General features: G+C 45.9%; 1 protein-coding gene across 2 annotated transcripts in view; it reads right to left on the bottom strand.

Annotated features, from left to right (window-relative positions):
• LOC144173483 (uncharacterized) overlaps positions 1-21,124 on the bottom strand; it is an 83,523-nt gene extending 62,399 nt beyond the window's left edge. The window contains exons 1-3 of one of the 2 annotated variants that reach the window (XM_077701889.1): positions 20,874-21,124; positions 7,134-7,283; positions 5,433-5,634 (exon numbers count right to left, since the gene is read on the bottom strand). In XM_077701889.1, the coding sequence (XP_077558015.1) occupies positions 5,433-5,634; positions 7,134-7,256 (325 nt within the window). In that variant the 5' untranslated portion in view covers positions 7,257-7,283; positions 20,874-21,124. The remainder of the gene's footprint in view (positions 1-5,432; positions 5,635-7,133; positions 7,284-20,873) is intronic. The other variant, XM_077701888.1, reaches the window with a different exon arrangement.
• Positions 21,125-21,825: the final 701 nt, after the last annotated feature.

The raw sequence follows: 21,825 nt of genomic DNA on the forward strand, positions 1-21,825 counted from the left end.
GACACCGCCCTTAAATAGCATTGCCTGCCTGACAGCTCGGTGGGATCAGGATGCAATGTTTCCTTCAGAGCGCAGAATTCTGTCTATCGATGGTGGCCCGCAGGACAAAAGAAACTCAAGTGCGCGCGTAAAAAATTTAAAGCCTAATTTCTGAGAGAATAAACAGTGTAATATTATCAGCAGCCGTGTTAGATGAAATTTCTTTTTTTTGCCGCAGGTTTGAAGAACACTATACGTAATCCACATTCTAATTCAATGTAAGGCACAATAGAGAACATGACACAAACACTTCTCCCAGCTCTACAAACAAGATAAACTCATCGCTCTTTTTGTTTGACGTTCCTATGTTTTCTGTCCAAGTGCTTTTTAACTATTTATCTGGATGTAAATATGTACACCTCATTTCATGCCACTCATATTCACAACCTGGCCTTCTACAGCAGCCACCCATAGTCTTTGATTGAGTGTACATTTGTTCTCTTGCACATCGATTTTATAATCTACCATTCTATTTCTACTTTACAACTCTCATTGTGCTTTTTGCCCAAGTAGTCCTTGGCGCCCTTAACATTCAACCATCATCGTCGTCGTATTTGTTTGAAATATTGCACGCATGCATGTACTCGACGGTCATGCATCATGACTGTGCGTTTTATGTACCTCCCACAAGGCGCTCGAAAACAGACCGGCGTGCACACAACTTGCTCGTGCACAACCAATTAGTCAATATTTCAGGCTACCACCTCTAATACATGGATCGTGTATATGTGTATCCTGTATTACTATTCTATACAGGTCTTCTGTCCTCTCTACCTATATAACTCCTTTGTGTCTTTCCTCGACTTCACTCCTTCATGATAACTCCAAAACCGCGTTCTTACAATCCTAGAAAGCCTTCCTTGTTCATTTAAAATTTCTTAACGACTTTACTGGCACACATTCCTCATAAGAAAACTATAAGTAGAACCGACGCAACGCTAATGGTTTACACAAAACGTTTGTTAAGCAAACCAGAGGTCTTATTTAAACGATCTGTAACTACGCTGAATATATGTAACATGAAATGACACAGCATTTACCTCTACAACATTGACTTCGATTGGGGTTGCCCCACTATCAGCAGGTGGTGCTGGTTTTTTTAAACAGCGAACCTGTTTAGCAAATTGTAATTTTTCGTGGCCGTAGTTAAAAATACCCAGACATTGTTGAGCGTGCGCATGTGATTGCGGGCTTCGATGCCGCCTCCCCGCAGATAGCAAATCCAAGAAAATGCCAAGCGCTCGTGTGTTTGTGCCTCGCTTCGACCGCGCAGCGTGCCCCAGGCCCGTTTTTTACACAGGAATGCCCACTTTAGGAGGTTGGTGAAGATTGGCCCCCGAAAAAACTCCCGCGTTCGCCGTAATCGTGGCAATACTTGTTCCGAACAAGAAATACACGTCATAGCATACGCCCCTCCAAGTAATGTTCAATGATTATTCCTTCCAAAAAATGAAGGAAGCTTATAGTAACAATGATGAAGTAAAGATCGCTGTGGCAGCGAAGGAGCAAATTGGCTGCAATAGTGGACTTGAACCGTCGTGAGGGTCGTGAAGGTACAGCTTCGCTACCTTCAAGTCTTACGCGTTAGTGGGAGAATACTTCATTTTGTATTTATTAACTTTATCAGTTTCCTAAATACAGGGAACTAAAGGACCAGGAACAAAATGATCCGTACATGACTGAGTCCCTGACCCCTTGCATTCGGCATATCGGGGCAACAAACAAGCCCAACACCTAATTATGTACACACGTGCACTAAAGTAACATCAGCGAGTAGAGAAACTGGAACGCGCCTCAAAACGCAGCGACAGGAAAGTATCTGCTAGCATAAAAGAGGCGCCTTCCTTTTTGTAGCATGCTTTCTAATTTTCTCTCAGCAGGTGAGCCGTAGGGCATAGGCCAAATAAACCTGGCCAACTAGGCTATTTGCTTTTTGTAGCTGGCTCGGCACGTGTGTGTTCGATTTGCTTAAAATATAGGGCGATGATCTAAATTGCCACTGCAAGCGATCCGGGGCCCTATTTTTGACTATGGGAATTATTGCTGAATTCGCCAGGCTTTTGCTTAAGCAAAACATAAGCAATCAGTGATATGTGCACGTGCAGCTCTGACGACATACAGGGTAATTGGACGATTAGCTGACGAAGTTTGCGAACAAGGTATCTGCTATTCTGAATAAAAGATGTCAAAGGTTTTGTCATGCATTTGAAACATCAGGACGCCAGCTCGGGCTGGCAAGTCAAACACATTTTTTAGGTTAAAATTCGCGTGGCGTCAACATCACAAAGCGATGAAGTAACGTTGGTCCAAGAGCAAAGGAAAGGCGTGTGTTAAGATTGGGAATATGAGAAACTCTATCTTTACAGTATCTATATATTTCCGTTCACTTGCTTTTAGTGGCATGGTTGAGCTCTCTGCTTCAATGTTATCTTGCAAGCTGTTTGCTGCGTTATCAACTTCCCGGCCGTCACCTCTGCCGCGCCACCGCCTGCAGCTATGTTACAAGTTTCTGGCGTGACTAGACAATAAAGCGGCCGCGAATCATCGGTTGTATTACGCGTTAAGGACAGCGAAACGTTACGCCTGGTAACGGAGAAAGGACAAATGGAATGCACTGGGTTCTTTGTAATTAAGAGGATCGTACGGCCTTCTTGTGTTACCGTTACGGGAATTAAACAATTAGGATATATTGATAAATGTTTAAGCAAAAAACGGGGCGTTATATTTGTGCTCGGTTACTGGTTACTTGTAAATAGTAAAAAAACTAATATTTCTTTTGCTAGGAGACATTTCTAAACCACGCGAATTGCGAAACTAGAGCATGTTGGAAACTAACGGTGATTTAACGGAGCCTAAGGTTGGTGAAATTACTTGCTGTGTTTCACGCCGACGGCAGCCGCCATTTTAAAGCTGTTACGTAACATCAAGTCACATTTACGCAGGCTGAAGTTGCAAATTTGTAACGTATACGTTCCTGCTAGCTGTTTATATTACGTGACGTCGTCTTCTGAGTCAATCACTGAAAGGGCGTGACTTGGGAGCTATATTGCTGTTGAATAGCAAAGACAGGCATACGTTTTCACGTCTGCTGCATTTTGTCTGGTTTTTTTTTATCCCGCCAAGAATTATTCTCTTTCAGTGTAGAGAAATAAGGCAAACTTTAAAACCGGTACAACTAAACCGCGCGAAACGTCAAAATGACCAGAGCATACACAGACGCTTTGTCAGCCAGAGCTGACAAAACTGAAAGCCAATCATCCAAAGCTTCCCGAAAATTCACGAATTCACTGAGAATTCACGAACTGGAAACTAGGTTTTATAAGCCTGAAAAGTTGGCCTCACCCGTCCAAGTAAGCTATGTACAGGCGTGGCTGAATAAAGTAAAAGGCAAATAAATGACCGCTACCCTGTCTTCTGCCACGCATCTCTCGTATAAACCAGAAAGCAATAAAGATAGAACATAGCTCAAACCATCCATAACTAGCAGATTTTTCATAACGTCCTAACGCCTCCTTTTCCATTACAAAGGCATCGAAGAAGTCACGCGCCAATTCGTCAACATGGTGTCTGCCCACCAATCGTAAACCCCTCAGCCTTCGCCCCCAACGCTCTGGATAAAAAAAAAAAACATCGTTCGAGCGTCACACGTTTACACGAACACTTAACTGTTATTTATTTTATTTTTATTAATAAGTATTACGACTCTATACCTTGCATGCAGCGTTACCAAACAACCGATGCATTCACAGCGACGCGCCAAAATGAGCTAGCAGCAAAGGAAGGAAACAAGAAATAAAGGTAACTGACAGGCTAGAATGACAACGATAGTTTCTCAATATCACGTAGAGTGGAAAGTGTCGCTGCGATCGCACGCCGCCATGGGAATTGTGGGTACTGTGGGAATCGGACTGGCAACAAGTGGCTAGTGCAAAAAGCTATGGATCAGGCTTCTCAGCTCTGAAGGGTTCGTTAGGTCTGTTTTCGGTATGCTTTTGCGTTTTCGGGGTGCCACTTTCTGGCATTCAATGGCTATCTAGATATGTCTTACTAAATGCGTCATTAGCATTTGACGCATGTGCCCGCGTTGTCGACGAGTTTCTTAAGATGAATGGGTGGTCACATCCACCGACAACGACAAGCGACGCCGAAAACGCAACTCAAAAGGTACAACAACAGAGTGTACTGAGTGACAGCGACAAGCGAAAAAAATAATTCACTGCCGCCAATGTCCTTTGTCGTCGTCGCTCGTCACTGCAGTTCAATACATCGTCGCTGCCGCACGCTTGTAGGCTGCTTCTGGCCTGCAAAAATCGAGCGAGGGTCCCAGCGGCCTGTTATAGAGCTTTATACCGCTTGCCACCGCCACCCACACTGCAGCCACTAAATAAGCTACGCTATATCCCACACTATCCATTTTCTGTTCTCTTTCAGTTTGGATCGTTGCGTCGCTCGTCGCCGCCGCTGCGTGTACTTACCCCTTGAAATATGCACTGCCGTGGGCAGGCGCAATGAGCCAACATACGTATATGGCGACTCGACAAGTCAGTATTTATTTGCCGTTTAAAGCATTTATGCAATTAATAATCCTTTGCGCGCGTTCTTGAAGACCTAATCGCGGCTCTAGGTTCACCTCCAGGTTTATATATATCTGCTTGGGCAAAACAAATGAATAAAACGCGATTACATCATTCTTGCATCTAAATGTGGCATCTGCTTCGCCTGCCAAAGCGCGTAGCATACGATAATAATACTGTATTGGTAGGAAGCAAGAACACAGCTTAAGGCAATATAAAAAACTTTCCAGCTGAATATTACAGAAAACAAAAAAAACCTCACCCAGTTTGGAGTATGTAATAATTTAAAAATATATCCAGGATGGCCAGCTGTATCTGGCGGCGTAGGGCCTCTTTGGTTTCTTTGATACTTTTTGATAGTTTTTTAATTTGAAGGTGGAATCTTTTAGGACTTGCATTGTGATCAAAGTGAACAGAGATAAGGTGTCTCTTTTAACCACTTGCGTTCCATGAGTGCCGTTTTGATTGATTGTACGGTTTAACGCACCGACGCAACGCCGCTGATGGGGAGCGCCGTAGTGGAGGGTTTCGGATTAGTTTTGACCACCTGGGAATCTTTAGCGTGCGCCGAAATCGTGTACACACGGGCGTTTTTGCTTTTCGCCTCCATCAGAAAAGCGGCCGCCGCGGCCGTGAATCGAACCCGCGTCCTCGTGCTCAGCAGCAGAACGCCTTGGCCACTGAGCCACCGCGGCGGGTATAAGTGCGGTTTGGCCATTACCATGGTTGCACCCGCGAGGACGCAGCCAGGTGGTATCTTTTAAGACTTGCATTGTGGCCAAAGTGGAAACATATAAGGCGTCTTTTCAAACCACTTACGTTCCATGAGTGACGTTTTGGCCATTACAATGGTTGCACCCGCGAGGACGCAGCCGTACATGGCGACCATGTTTTCGACAGAATCATTGAGGTGGATGCAGACTCGGTCTCCTGGCAGCACGCCGTGTCGCCGGAAGCCAACAGCATAGCGCTGAAGCCGCCCCAGGAGTTCACTGCGGGTCAGGCTTGTCACGTTATCGGCCTGAAGAAAAGATGTAAGGTGTTCGGGGAATCTCTGGTTATGTTGTCTATCTAAGCACGCAAAGTTCAACCCACGATCATGGTGCTGATAAAATGGTAGCTGGGATTCTTCAGTACTGAAACATGTACTAAAAACAAATCTCGAAAAATGCTAAGTACTCCCAATTCAATTACGGCCCTATAACGCATTTGACCTGACAAGCGCAGAGTATCTTGACAACCGTCGTGGCCTCTCTCAAAAATATACACGCCTAAACCAAGACACCAACTTCAAGAATCAAATATATTACGGCATTTCAGCCCAAAAACGGAGACTGGTTGCCAATAATAATTGGGAAAGGTAACGTAAATATTCAAATGCAGAAAGATGTGACCCAAAAACCTTTAGTCACTGGGCGCCAGATTTCTATCTCGGCGGCTGTGTGCGCTTTTTCTCCTATGTGTCGTAAGAGATCTAAGATACAGTTTTGAAATGACTCCCTTCTCGGTAAAAGGATACATGCCTTGCGCCAGTTTATTTCATATTTTAACATTTGCGCATGTTAGGCGACGGTATTACAGATACGTCTTCAACCGTATTGCTAGTCGAACATTACTGGTTCTAATGGGGTAATATTTCCTCAGGATACTGTTTACACTACTTAGGGAATTCGAGATTTTAGTTATTGCCGTTGGCGGCTGGGTGCTTTTCCTGATATGCTGTTTTTTGTACATAGCATCCCCTTTGAGATAGGAGCCACGGTGGTAGGTCTAATCAAGAAAACTTACGGCTTAATTAGTGCTTGTTTGGGTAGACCTTATTTTGTCGAGGTGAATTACATACTCCCTGGGCGGAGTTCAGTCTTCCGAGGCTGTTAACGCGTTATACAAACAAGGATTCCCTATTTGCACTGGCACCACTGGTGCCTTGTAAAGTCATGGTAATTATCCCGGTGCTGTCGTTTTCGCTAAAGCGGGGTTTAAGCCTACAATTACAGTTGCACACAGCAAGTTCACTTGTTAATCGAAACAGTTGCACAATAAATTGTGGTTGAATGCAAGGAATTCAGATGTCATGCAAAGCTTCAAGAGTAAAGCATTCATACCTGGTTTTAGTGATTGGTGGGGACCACTGTCTTTAAATTCGCACTTATTACACCGGGATGTCTGCTTCACGGATATATCTCATTGAACCACTCCGAATACTGCGAGAAAGAGGGTTCAGGTGCGTATCTCTCTCATTTATTTGTGTTTAGAGCTTAAGATTACTGTAAATACCATTAACTTCATATTGCGCTGAATTGCATTGCATTCACGTAGCGCATGATTATGAAAACCTGTAAAAACGCCCATATATTGTTTTTGGTGCTGCGGGAGCTTGTTATTGGATTTTATTGAAAATAATTTGATGTACCGCATCTAAGATTTCCAAAATATGTTTGATGTACATGGACGCGAACAATTCGACACCTAGATCGTTGCACTCTTCCGATGGCAATAAAACTTTGTCCAGGTGCTTACCAGAGCGACTTTTTGGGGGTTAATTTGCAGCATTTCTTTAACAAGAGAGTAGAATGAGCGTACAGGGATATCGACGCCTGGGTAGGGAGAGTGTACAACACCATCTTGGATACGAGCCTTCATGTTGCCACTGAAGTTAATTCCGGTGCCCTGCAGGAAAAGCGTGCAGGTTAAGTTATAAATTGTGAAGGCTTCGCGTTTTCCGCCGCCAAACCTTGCTTTACCTAGCAATTTTAGACTCAAGTTTTAAGCACTTCCACAAACTAGAAAACAATGTCATTCACACATAACTTGTACAAGAAAAATCTCCACATTGTTGCTCTTTAGGCGCAACTTTGGTGGTGGGTTTTTGCAGGGGCCGATACTTCCGTCTATTTAAAAATTATTTGCAGCTGAGTTGGTCTTTAACTTACACGTCCCTAATTTTCGCCATATAGGTGACACTTTGTATACAAGTTTGTATAAGGTGTTTCTATCTGTAATTCGCTACTATTTGTAACCGGTATTTTAACTCAAATGAATTTAATTTCTTTCAATTTAAATGTCTTGGTATACTCGTATGTGGAACGCCATTCAATAAACGTGAAATAAAAGAACAAATCAAACGCAATACAGCGCTTTGTTTTCCAGGCTCTTGGGCTCTTTAGCAAGCTTCGTATCCTAATATATACCGATATAGCACATTCATAAAACTGAAATGTGGGCTGCTCGAAGCTAGATGATAACCCAGTTTGTTCATGCCAGTTATGTTATCAATCCAAAAATTTACATATTTAGTAGTAGAATCCAGCCCCTGCCTGCTGGGAAGTCTGTGGATGGCATGAATTGGGAAAAAAGTAAAATGAAAACCTATCATTCAAACGATGTAAGGTATAATAGCTGATAAGTGCTGTGGTAGGAACACACAAAAGCTCTATAGGCCTTCTAACAAGAAAGGAGTTACTGAGGCAGGAAAGCGGCACGTCAAGACATCTCAACAGGCATTTCTATAAAAACAGAAATAATAAAGCCAATAACAGCACATGCGGCTGTTACTGATATGAAACGGTGGAGAGGCCGCACGGCTTCTCCGTAGTTATAAAACTTCCTTCCCCGGCCTTAAGATATTTCGCCCTCAAGTTCTGGGCCCATAAGATGCTACACCTTACTCAAGAAACACCGAATCTTGACAAAAGACGCCTTTGGCTTGAAGTTTCTCCCGACGTAAACTCCCCTGACTACGCGAATATTCGACACATGCCTTTGTTTGGGAGACTCACGATGCAGCAAGAGTTCATTTTGTGTGGTCAGTAGGTTGAAACACGAGAGTGAAGTCATTGATGTGAGCCAGCATTCTAAAAATCGTTGACTGCTGTCCTTTTGTGGTTGTTCTCACATTTCACGAGCTTGAGAATGCGGTTTTGATTGCTGCATGCATTGAGGAATTTTTATTGAAACAACTGGCCAGAAATAACCTTTCACAGCTTCTGTTGTTCGCAAGATATTGGCTGTGAGTTCATGACAGTCCACACGCCCAGGTGGGGCGACCGATTATGCGCATTTCTGTTACTCATAGGCGTCGAATGAGTCCCTAAATCGCAACTTCCCCAGACGGTGTGGTAGGAAGCTTCAGCGGTGTTTGTTATCCCGCGGTGTCTTTTGATGCTCGGCAACACAACGATGACGAACGTAGCAAGCGCGGCGACTGTTCTGTGTACATACCATGAATATGAAGGTTTCATCCTACATACGGCGTACTTTTTCCAACAAAGTAGTGCAGAACTTCCACTAGAAGAGTAGGCCATCATTACAGTAGAAGCTTTGTACTCATGTTAAAGGGGCACTGACACAAAAATTTTGCATATCGTTTTTTTTGTTGCGATAAGTAGGTAGTGACCTACTTATAACCTGTAGAAACCTCATTTGTTTCAGCGTGCGACGGTTGTTTAATTAGAGGCATTTTCAATGCGGCCAGTCGCAGTTTCGGTTTCAGCGAGTGCCGCGAAACGATGGATTTTATGGATTTTGTGTGAACAAAGCTGACCACGTGACCGTCGGAGGGATATCACAGAGCAGAGCCGCCGTAGCACTGTCGAATCCGCATCGACGGCAGTTTCTGCGAATGCCCCCACGTACTGATCTCGTGAGGCGCTTAATTAAAGAGCGACCGTGGATGTGACGCAGGCGCTGCGAGTGAAAATGCTACCGCGGCTAAAGAACGACGCGCGACGCTCGAGACGGTGGGTGGCAAGACGCGCGCTGAGAGCAGCCGGCCGGTCTGCCTACAGGTCCGCCTACAGATCTGTTCGGCTTAGCACTGCGGCGGATATTCGAGTGCCGCTCTCGTAAGCGGTGCAGATGACAATTTTTAATGCAACCCGCCATCGCATCATTAACTCCTTTCTCATGTAAGCCACCATGGTCGGGACTTGGGGACAATTTCGTGCAGCGGTAACAAGCTATCACTCGAAGTACCTGCCCCGGCCTGGGCCACTTCGCGGCCGTGGCCGCCGCCTGCGCAGCGACCGTGCGGCTAGCTCAGTGGGCTTTTCGTGCCTCCGGCGCGTTTTCGCATCCAATGGTAATAAACAGTAATAGAAACAGAGTGCCTGGAATCGCTGTAGAACTTTGGTCGCGGCCAGCTGCCCGATGGGCTGACGAAATCACGGCGCCTCCGCCGCCAACGATCGGGTCCTTCGTTCTCGAGAGCAGAAGCTCCGCCCTCCGGCCCTCCGATTGGAGCGGCGAGCCGGGCGAGCCGGCGCAAAACGCCGGCAGTGCGGAAGCGGCAAACACAAACTCGTGACGTGTTTAGATGTTGTTTATTTATACAATCTCCTCGGGATGTCGATTGCGCGTGGTCCTCTGCTGGCTGCTCGGTTGCGTTTCGCACACTTTAAAATTGATTTTAAATATGTTCTAGGCTGTATTCGCCGCTGATATTTTGCAGATGATGTATATGTGTTCCCACCAATCTATCTCCGAAGTTATCTCGCCTTCAAAATTTTGTGTCAGTGCCCCTTTAAGTGCGCGGGGAATAGTGTCTGAAGCCGTTGACGTTATCCATGGCAATCTTGCACCACCTGCTGCACATCCCCGCCATGATGATTCCAGCGTATTTTGTCGTGATGTCTTAGACCATTCAGGTTTCTTTGTTTCAACATCCTGGCCCACTCGGCACTATATGAGAGTCCAGTCGTTGTCAGTTAAGGGCTGCGGCCGACTCTCAGGTTTATATTCCTCTCGTTTTGCTCTCCTGTATAACCTTTTCGCACGTCTTTTAACAGGCTAGGTGCGGATTTGAAGGTTGTGTCGTTTTCCAGAGTCTCTGTCGAAGTTTAAATTGCTACTTGCGTTGCAACGCAACTCTGGCGCTGGCCTTTTTTATAGACAATATTAAGCGTCACGTGTTAGGGTTGTAATACTTGCAGCGTTCGATTTAAAGAGTCTGGCATCCCTTTCTCTTGCGGACTATGGTTCTGCTTTTGTACAGATTGTTTAGTTGACACCCTTACTCTAAAGTTTGGCGGACATGCTTCCGGACGAAACTTCATCGCAAGTCTTCTTGTTGAAAGGCATCGCGATGCCAAGGTCGTTTTATTTCTATCAGCCCGGACCTCGTCAACGTTTTTTTACCCCTTTTTATTGCCACGTGCTGGAAGGGGCTAGTGGTCTGAGATTCACAGAGACCAGCCGTCAGCGAAGCTCCCTCGCATCCAAGTACCTTAATGTTTTTGGTGTTGGATACTATCCTCGGTGAGAGTGGTGTTTCCGTGCGAAGCCTCGGTCATCGTAGCTCTGACCTGTTTCAGTGGCTCTTCTATTTTTTCATTGCCTCTAGCAACGAATCATTCCTTTTTATGATCGATGAACATACGAGAAGTCTTCCGGTGACTACCTCCTCGGTCACGGATTAAATACCGAAGCTGAACTCATCACAGTTGGCCGCATCAGTTTTATCGCGTGTCCCCGGGGTCCTGGGGAAAACTGAACTGGGGTGATCTGAAACTGTAATGCAATAGCCAGTAAACTAGGTGAACAAAGCGGTTTGTTTTGAAGTTGCCCGCTCCCAAACGCTAACATTTGGGGGCAAATGCCGCGCGGTAATTTTTGTTTTTTTTGTTTTGTTTTATTTTCCTCGTCAGAGAGATGAAGAAGATGGTTTTGTCCCCGTGCGCTACGTCTACGTGTAAGCTCCTCAGCCGTTCACTGAATATTCAAAAATACTGTGGGATGGCTTAATCTCGGTCTAATGCGTTGCCAACCGGTTGCTGCCAAGTTCAGCTCTCCTATTTTTGGTGTTTCTCTTTTATCCTGGTAAGATTTCTGCAAGAACAGCAGTCTCCTCACGGAGGTATAGTCCCTATGCGTTCCATGGGGCTCATTCGGAGTCATCCACTTTGAGGAGCTCCCGGAGATCGAGTGAAGTCAACGGTGGTGGCACCATAGCTGACGCCTTGGCTACAGCGGGAACTGTTCTCACTGGATAAACTTGCTCGGAAGACTCATCGGTGGAGCCACCATGTAAGCGACCTCACCAGTGTGACCACGGCGATTCCACCACCGCTACTTCGGCCACGGGACAAGTCTCAATTACCTGCGAAAGTGATGACACCGCTGCGGAGATGACGACGTAGACCAGTAGGACTTCAAGGTGGTGAGCTATCGGACGCAGAGAACTGTCGGCATACCCGTTCTGTTATCTCCTGTAGAAACTGGCAACGATCTGAGGCGTGAAAACCCAATTGTCCTTTTTTCTGCTGTTTCGGCTTTGCTGGGCAAATAACCCAACCGTAGTCATTTCGCAGCTCAAGGCGCCTTATTAGTTTATGCGACCTCTGAAGAAGGAGTGAACGCCATTTTGCGATTCGACCGTTTGAGTGGTTTCTGTATCTTCCCGACTACCGCACTCTTATGTGCAGAACACGTGCTTTATTAGCGGCGTTCCCAAGTGGCACATGGAAGAGGAGCTCCTCACCTACCTAAGGCAGCAGGGGGTACTCCATGTTAGGCGCATTACGCGTGGAGACCATTCTTCGCCCGGTAAGTGGAAAGTCTTCCCGACCAACGCGTTTGGGTTGACATTTGCCCCGAAGTACAAACTTCCGGCGAAGATCAACCTTGGCTTCACGAGACACGAAGATGCCGATTATGCAGAGTCACCTCCATGCTGTTTTAAGTTCCCGTCGTTACGGTCATATTGTAAACTTCTGTAGAGCTGAACAGTGCTGCAACCGTTGCAGAGGTTCCCACGATTTTGTGGACTGTAAAGAAAACATTTCTTGTGCAAATTGCGGTGGTGAACACCCCGCAAGCTGTAGTGGATGCCCATTTAGAGTGAGCGCATTACATCGACGGAAGGCGCTCATCACTGGGCCGGAACCTCCTCCAGAAGCGCCGAAGCCATCCAATGAAGAACAGTTTCCAGCGTTGCCACCTTTAGAACCAACCAATGCAAATAAAAGTGCATGAGCTTCAACATGCTCAGCATTAGCGACTCCGCCAGCTATTCCCAGTGAGGCTAAATCTGCCCAAAACCCACATCAGGAGGTAGAGACTAGGCAGTGTAGAAGAGCTCAGTACTCGCAAGCCTTGAGAGTGCCATAATAGACAGGAAGACACAAAGAAAGGAAACGTCGTTGAAATTAGGCGCTCTCTCTTTGCAGCCGTGCGGTCGTACCTCGCCCTAATTGCCCCTGGCACGACCAAAATCATCCTTGAGACAGTGCTCAACTTAGAGCCAGTCATTGTAGGATCTTTCGTTCCATTCCTGGAACAATAATATGGCATCCTTAGGCCGTAGCTTTACAAGACTACGACGAAAAGCGCCCCTAATCATGCAATGGAACTTTGCTAGTATAGCATTTCGTCTGACCGAAATTATTGTATTTATCAAGGACACTCCGATCCGTATTCTGGCGTTATCGAAGCTGGACTACCGGTCAAAAGGTCAATTCCTGGCTAAGTGGCTCACAACAGTCCGAGTATCGAAAGATTTCCTCATGGCAGTGCCACACTGTATATCCGGCGTGAGGTCAGTCATGTATATTTGTCGGTTCGAAATATTTGCTCGGAATAAGCGGAAGTGGTTGCGGTGAGCATTCAACTGGGCAAGCACAGGCTTAGCGGTGCATCTATTTATTTTCCCCCAGGAAGTCCCATCGACTGCAGAGTTCTCTTCGAACAGATGTGTAATCGCTGCCCAACCCCTATGATCATCTGTGGGGATTGCAATGCCCATCATTGTCTGTGGGGCGACACAAAAACGGATGCGAGGGGCAAATATCTTGTCGACGTAATTGACCACCTGCGTCGGCAAGCCCAATTGATCTCACTCTCCATATCAGTGCTATCGAGATCCAATGTTGCAAAGCGCCCGACCGTATGGGCAGCGACCACTTTCCCATCTTCATTAGCGCTGCTGGCTTTCACCACAGCGAAGTGAAAATTTCCGTGTGATCAATTGCAAACGGTGTACAGAGGAGCTGAGTGCTGTATCAGATGATTTGCTCAAGGATATGTCAGCTAGTAAACAGAAGGCAACAACAATCAGTAAGCTCCCGTGCCACTTCCCAGCGCCAGATTTGAAGTTGAAGAACCTGTGTGCCACCAGGCGAAGAGCCGACCGGCAGCTTAAGCGAAGAAAGGGTGATCCAACACTGAAGTCCACCTTCAACAGACCAAACTCCGCTATCAGGCGCTATACAATCAGATTAAGCCAATCCCAATGGGCTGCGTTTTACTCTTCTTTAGGCGCATTCACACCAGTGCCTCGAATTTGGAGCATCTTGAACTCGTTGTCTGGATAGTCACGTACGATAAGGCCATTTGTGGCCTTGGCATTGCGGAAGGATGTTACGATCTCCCAATTGGCTGAGGAATTTCCGGACGCGTACACTTATACCATGTAAGCGGGACTTCCTTCCCCGTTAGCCTACATGTCCTCCTCAGCGTTTGATGCCCCATTCACGCTTCGGGAGTTAGAGAGCGTGCTAAGGTCCTTATGCAGGCGATGTTCACCAGGGCCTGACAAACTCACCAATGAAATTTGCTTAATTTGCCTGCAGAACGCAAAAATGATCTCTTCCAGTACTTCAACCACATATGGGAGACTGGTGCCATTCTTTCGTCGTGGAAACTCGCCTGGGTGGTGCCGGTGCTTAAACCTGGAAAGGACCGAACGGCGGTGTCTTCATACCAGCCTGTTTCCCTTACATCTTGTGTGGCGAAGTTTTTGGAGAAATTGGTTTGCGTGAGACTAACCTGGTGGCTAGATCGTTATAAAAAAACAACCATACTGCATGACTGGGTTTCGGTGAGGCTTAAGCGCCCAGGATAGTGTTCTGGACTTTATCAGCCATGTCGAACATAACCGGGTGCATGAACCTTCAACTATAGCATGGTTTTTTGACGTTTTGAAGGCTTATGACTATGTCCTGAGACAACCAATAGTAGAAAGACTACATGCAATGGGGGTGTCAGGAAACCTTCTTCGCTTCCTGACACCCCCAGGAAACCTTCTTCTCACAGACCGGTGCTTGCACGTACGGTTGGGGAGTGTGCTAAGCGAAAAAGAAGCGCCTAGAGGGGGGTTTCCCATGATAGTGTTTTGTCCCCTGTTCTTTGCAATGTGGGTATGTCCGGGCTACCTGCAGCACTAAAAGAAGTTCGACAACGAGCTCAAGTAACCGTGTACGGTGACGATGTTTGCATCTGGTTGTCCAGATATCAACATTAGCGACTGGCAGTGATGGCTCAACGGAGTGTACACAACATGCAGAAATATTTGTCCTCCGTCGGACTGATGCTCTTGGCCGAGAACCGGTGACGGTCCTTGGGAACCGATGACGGTCCACTAGTGTTAATTTAACATCGGGCAGCCTGTCTATCCATCAACCCTTGGGAACCGGTGACGGTCCACTAGTGTTAATTTAACATCGGGCAGCCTGTCTATCCATCAACCCAGTCACGTGCGGTTCCTTGGTGTCACCCTGGACAGCAGACTGTATTGGCGACGGGCAGTCGACATGACTGTTTCGGCTCTGCTTCCCCCTGTGAACATTTTGAGGAGGATTGCTGGAGCTAAGTGGGGGAATCACCCGGCATCCATTATTAAGCCGCACTCAGCTCAGATTGTGAGTGGCATTCTTTACCACTTGCTTCTGATCTCCTCTTCAGAATCCCAGTATGAGCGCCTCGACGCGTTGCATAGGAAAGGGCTGAGGATAGCAAGTGGAGTTTCTCAGGAAGCGGGAAACGAGAAGGAGTGTAGCAAACCAGAAGTCTGCTACACTCCGCTTGATTGCGTCACACAGGTTACTGACGCAGGTAATGCGTCTAGGGGAAACGAGTGCTGGAAGAGGAATAATAAGGCGGCTTCGAACAAGGACGGCCTCTCATGCGCACACTGCTCTTAACACCCTGAGAATATTGTGCCATCAGTGGCCGAGAAGACTTCCCATCTCAATGCCGCCATGGTCTTACGAGAGCCTTCAGTGTCAGCTACATGTTCCTCACATGAGACTCAAACGAAACACGCTAGTCGAAGTAGTCAGATTATTTTTCTTGAACATTAGAACAAGTCTTATCCGAATCAAATTCATATTTTTACGGATGGCTCAGTCGATCCGCACATAGGGGTTAGTGCAGCGGCGTCTGGCAGGGTTCCTGAGCAGCACGCCTAGATCATGTGGTGTCCTCCACCGAACCCGCGTGCATTGCCTTTGCGGCTGCTTTGACAAAACTTAGGTCATATAAGCCTCAGAAAGATGTAATTCTGACTGACTCAAAAGCAGCGCTACAACTTTTGCAGCGTGGGATCCCCACGAAAAACGCCTGTCAGCGTTCCTTACGGCTTGTGCAAGAACTCAGCTCCAAGGGTGTTAATGTGCGGTTTCAATGGATTCCATCCCATGCTGGGGTCAAGGGCAATGAGACCGCTGATCAGATGGCACGGAGTGCGATGCAATTTGCAGCGACTGTTAAGGCCAACTGCACTCAAATTTTCGACAACGTAAAAATAATGTCACCTAACGGTTCATATAAAAAGGGTGCGAAATGCAAAATACTGCGCTTCAAATATCAACGCGCGCGACGGAAACGGGTCGCGACATTCGCGTTTTCGGAACCGAAACTGAATAGAAAAGGCGGCCATAGCGGCGGCTGGACGTGACGTACGTGAGGGAACGGAAGCGACCACGCCAGAGCCGGCGGCCGCTCAGAGCCTCCTTCAAATGCGCGTGGTAGCGCCGCGTTTCGCTTTTTTTTTTTCACAGAAGAACTTCCACTAACGTTTGCCCTCTATAATGGAGTTGGGCGCAATTCCGGCATCCCGTTGCTATCAATCGAGATGAAGTAGACCGCCCGACAGTAATTTTTTCCATCATAATAACTGCCGGAATAGCAATTTTTGGCATTGCGAGTAGAAAACGGACCTTGGTTTACAAAGCTATTTGCTCGTATACGATATCGAAAATCAGCTTTTATTATACCCGACCCCTCGGCTATCACGTCGCCCTCTCTGAAGAAAACAAATCGCACGCGGGCGGAGATAAATCACTATTTCTACTATACATTACATGCAAACAGCTTCGTGAATATCGGCCCAGTATTTTCCCCCTGTGTGCACATCGAGAATCGAATTATAAAAGGGATCTGAAACTATAAGCCCGCCTCCAGAGCTAAGTGACGCACTAAAACACCAAAACGCTTCTTATCTACCGCTGTTTTCTACTTTAACCAGAGACAGGTACTGTTGAAAACGTTTTACTTTCAAATAAACTAAATCTAACGCTCAAAGTAAACACTTCACTTGGGAATCGAACAAAAATATAATCTATTGTTTAGGAGAGGAGCAGTTTAGTTTTCGTACTTCCCAAATACGACGGCCAATATTTCTGCTTGTGTATTTGTTACTGCCAGAAAGGCTGATTTTGGTTCACTTAGCTAGGGAGACAAAAATCTCACAAATGTTTATAGCCGCGTGTACAAGAACTCTATTTGGATCGTAAAACTTTTGGAAATGTCTAAACGATAGAGGTGGCGTTGGGCCAGCCCAAATGAGGCCAATATTGGACGCGGAAGTGCAAGTGGTCAATAATTTATAATATATCTTTTTTTCTGTGGTAAATGCAATAGGAATGACAAATTTAAGGCAAGTGGTCCTTTCGCGCTATTTTTTTCTTTGGGTAAAAATATTATTTTCAAGTAAAAAGAGTTTTGCTAACTCAACACGTTCGCAAGCGCCTGAATAGGTTTAGGCTTCTAATCGTTTTCTTTTAATGGGGGATATTACTGCCTATGCAGTTAATTTAAACACTTGATGGCGACGCCGGTACAGCGCGCTGGTGTAGCGGAGAAACCCCGGGCGAACGCATCCCTGCGCCCGGCGGAGCGCCCTGCAAGTCGCCGGAGAAGCGCGAGCTTCACGGGACAGGTTCCCCAACCTCCGTCACAGGCCGCTCGGAACTTGTTACGGCGACTCTCCGCCAGGTGCAAACGTCGTCTGCTCGGAGGTACTTTGAACGGCGGTACCTAGCGCTCTCTGTGATTACGAAGCTAAGGATTTCGCCATGGTGATTTTAAGAGCATAGACTACATATTTGGACAAAAAAAAATTTGAGTGCAGTTGGCCTTTAAAGTTTCCCCCAATCACTGGAACGACTTCAGCCGAACAGTGGCCGAACATTTCAAGCCCTTGACAAATTCTTATCACCAGCCTTGTGTCACAAAGGGACTTACAAGATCGGAGGCAACATTGCTGTACCGCATCCGAACGGGGTCAGCGAAGAACACGGCATGGCTATTCAAGGTGGGCGTCGTGCGTTCGCCTTTGTGTTCGTCACATGCAGTGATAGGCGATGTACAGCACTACGCAATGTGTTGCCCAGAGCATAATGTTGAGTGGACTGCAATGCTCTCAGCGATTTCAAATCTGGCAGCCCCACAAAGCACTCTGGACCACATCGTCTTTCCAAGGGGACATTGCATGCTGCGCGGAGACGTGCCGCGCCTTCTCCTTAGCTTCCTGCAGTTGACGGAGCTGTATAACTTGTGGTTAAAGGACAGTACAACTGGCTAATTAGAAGGGGCTTGGGCGGAGCAATTGCCGGCATATCCAGCCATGCTAACCCCACCTGACCCCACACAACAACCACCACCACATCGGTGCAATGCATTTTTGATTTCGTTAATGAGCGTAGTTAGAACGGCGCTGCTTGTTGTACATTAGTACTTCCATCTTGCAATAGCGCGTTCGTGGTTTTATTAGTCATTGCAAAGGTGTCATGAAAGAAAAGGCGCAGTTACCCTGATGTCATCGGCCTTCGTTTCTGCTCGTTCTCGGGCCCACACTTTTGAGAACACTACGCCGTCATTACCGTTTAAACACTGTATTTGCGTTAGGTGCACCAGAAATGTTGTGGTTGGTTGGTTAGCACCATGATAAGAATCGATGGCTGTATTCTCCTAAAATTGCAGCAAATAGTCGCGATGATGATTCCGGCGGTGGTTGCGCCGAATGACTAGGATCTTTCGGCTTTCAGTCTTTTTGCAACATACCGACAAGAACCACCAAAGCATTGGTAACGTTCACAAAAATTTGTAATACTTTCAGCTCCATATATGCACAGCAATGCAATCATTCATCATGGGCAATCCTTTAGATCTAGAATAATTTTACCCGTTTTATATTAGCGTCTTGGCTCATGTGTTTTGTTTGGTTAAGAAATGTGCTGCCCAAAAGGCCCGGTGTTTTTTTTTTTTCATAATTGGTATGATCACATGGCAACAGAAACCTTTTTGTTACACTTCCACGGGTAACATTCCCAAATTAAAAAAAAATTGGCGAAAGTATTTACGCAGAGAACCAAACTTGAACCGCTTCCCAATATTGGATCATAAAAACGTTTTAGAAATTGCTATTTTTTACCATGCGGCTTTGTCGTATAGGCGAGTGGTAATGTACAGGTATGAGAAATTTATACGTATACTCCTAGGTGAGGTTTCTGCACGTAAATGCATCCTTGACAACGTAAAGCAAGATTTAGTTTTGGTATGGCATATTCAACAAAAAGACTATATTCATTCGCAGTTTTATGTCTTGTGAAGATATCACGCGCATATAAGAATGTGGGAATTACTATATCAAAAAATGACTAAAACAAAGGCGTCCTCCTCTGCAGATTGAGTTGACACCTGTTGCAGAAACAACGAAAAGATACTCATGCAAAGGACAATCAATGTGAGGCTCGGGCCAGCAGATATTCCGCAATACGTAGAGGAACTTACCAACAACTTTAGTGAACAAGGCTTTCATTTTAGCACACAGTAATCAGTGGTCGCAGTGTTTAACGATGAAGCGGACCGTGGTCTAACATTGGTTGAAGACAACGCCAAGCAGTAGTAACACAGTAAACGCTTTGGGCACCTTCCTAAACCGAGGAATGAGTTATCGAAATATCTGAAGCAATTCCTTGATATTAAAGGCAGGAGAAGCGCTCCCATAATAAAGCAAACCATCCTGGGCGTACCAAAAGGTGAAACGAGAAAGTTGGAAAGCTGCATCAGTGGCAGTGTTACGATTTTCGAATGCAGCGTTCTGTAAAATTCAGAGATGCTGTCGGGGCTGGGAGTGACGAAGACGCAGCCTTTAAATTTCCTGTAGGTTCCTGTAGTAAAGTACTATTTTAGGAAAGGCTAATAAACAAGGAGTGTGCGAGGGGAGGACACGGGAACGTGTAATTAAAAGCTTAGGAACTCAGTGGGAGGAGAGGAGAGCACGCTGAATAAGAAGTGGTTTTTCCGATGGAGGCGGACTTTTAGAGGCCGTTAAGTGGTGACCGAAGTGGAAAAGGCGTGCATGGGCAGGACGTATACATACCAAATAGTAAATGAGGGCTAATTAGCGAGGATACAAGGAACCCAAAAAACAAATTTTTAAGGCAACACAGCAGGCAGTATGTTACCTTTTGAGGCGCGAGCTAGTGACTTGAGAACATCAAACGATGTGACCAAATAAGCGCCCAAAGATGAAACCTGCCTATAATGATCTGAAGATACGAAACCGTCAGGCACTCACAAATGCAAATAGAAACCGCACGTCCTGTGTAGATTGACGAGCCCCACCTCCCTAAAGTTCGGAGCTTCACAGAAAAGTTATTATTAACCGTTAAAATTTTGTAAATAACAGAGAGGGAATTGAAAAAAAGCGCAAGAAAGGACCAGACATATGGCCGCCAACATTAGGGAGAACATCAAAGCGTGACAATGGAGTATGAATTCTAGCTCTAAAAATGGCCGGCCTATCTTGGTTTACTTACTCACACTAGATTGCATTTCTAATCACCACGACTCCAACCAGACGTCTTCAGGCGTCATCGTCAGCGACTCACAGTTCAAAATTTTCTTGGTGCCACCATCTGTTTGGTGCGCAGGTTATACATGGAGGCTGAGCAGAACGTGTCGCTTAGTACGAGTGACCTAAAATGGAATGAATCAGCTATGACTAAAATAGTTTTAGCTTCAGCAAAATAAAACTGGGAATGCTGGATGTCGAGAAAGGTACGTTTGTGTTTTTTAGGCCCCAACTGCTTGGGTCAGCGGTTTTAAAACTCACTCATGAGTCACAAATGTGTTAACGACATTCCCATGTCCGCAAACTAGCCATTGCGAATTAAATAATACGGGAAACAGTCTGTAACCACAAATGAGCATCGTATGCATATGCGTCTGAAAGAAATTTTAAGATTTTTGCTTTCTTACCTGCGTGATCGTGTGGACGAAACTATATATGCGAGACGAGTACAGGCTTTGGTGATTTCTTACGCTTTTAAACAGATGTAAACGTCCGGTGTATACAAACACACCAACCTGAATGCAAATAATTTTAGCACAAATAGGTTCACCAGAACTAAGGAGACGGCCCAACGCTCGGATAGAAGCAGAACTGCGTGCTTGAACTGCCACGGGCTTCAACACGGCCGACCTGTGTACAGCCGCACCTGTGTAAAAACGTGCGCAGTGGAGCCGGAAAGGCTGGATCCAGCTGTACTGACGCATTTTCCAGATATCTTTGTCCCACCTTGGTATAATAGCGAATGACTACGACAGCTGAGCGTCGACGTTCAACGCTTACGACATAGATGACATAGAACGCTAACCACATAACCTTCTGTGCTAAGCCCCGCATGCGCGGCACAAAAAAAATATTAACGCCCCATTATCTTTTTACAATTCCCATCGCCTCACTACAGTAGCGCTCTGAATTTGCACAAAAATGTACAATAGGCAGCCCTAACGCTTGTACCGTATACACTCCTTATGGTGGAACAGCTTTCCTTCAATTCCCTGTAAGTGTTTACGGTACTAGATTTATTGCAGAGAAAGCAAATCACCCAAGCTCTTAGCAAAGAACTGTTTGTAATCAAGCCTATGTGCTGCGGTTAACGCTTCGTTACAAAATAGTGTTTACTGTAATGGTGCCACTTAAGATGTTTCGCAAAGGGAATTATTAAAATCCCAAATTGTACTGAATATCAAAATAAAAATTGGTAATATGAACCTGTGAAATTGTTTATGTATGTTGTTTTCCGGTTTAACAGTTCCATGACAACAATAGAAATCAAGCCAAAAGCACAAACCGCAGAAGAAAACGCAAAACAATGAAGGCTCTGCACCTGCACGAAAATGTACAAATGGGGGTTTAGGGCATGTA

The sequence above is a fragment of the Haemaphysalis longicornis genome, unplaced genomic scaffold, assembly GCF_048455015.1.
Source record: "Haemaphysalis longicornis isolate Haplotype H1 unplaced genomic scaffold, Haemaphysalis longicornis Haplotype H1 scaffold_3, whole genome shotgun sequence".
Lineage (NCBI taxonomy): Eukaryota > Metazoa > Arthropoda > Arachnida > Ixodida > Ixodidae > Haemaphysalis > Haemaphysalis longicornis.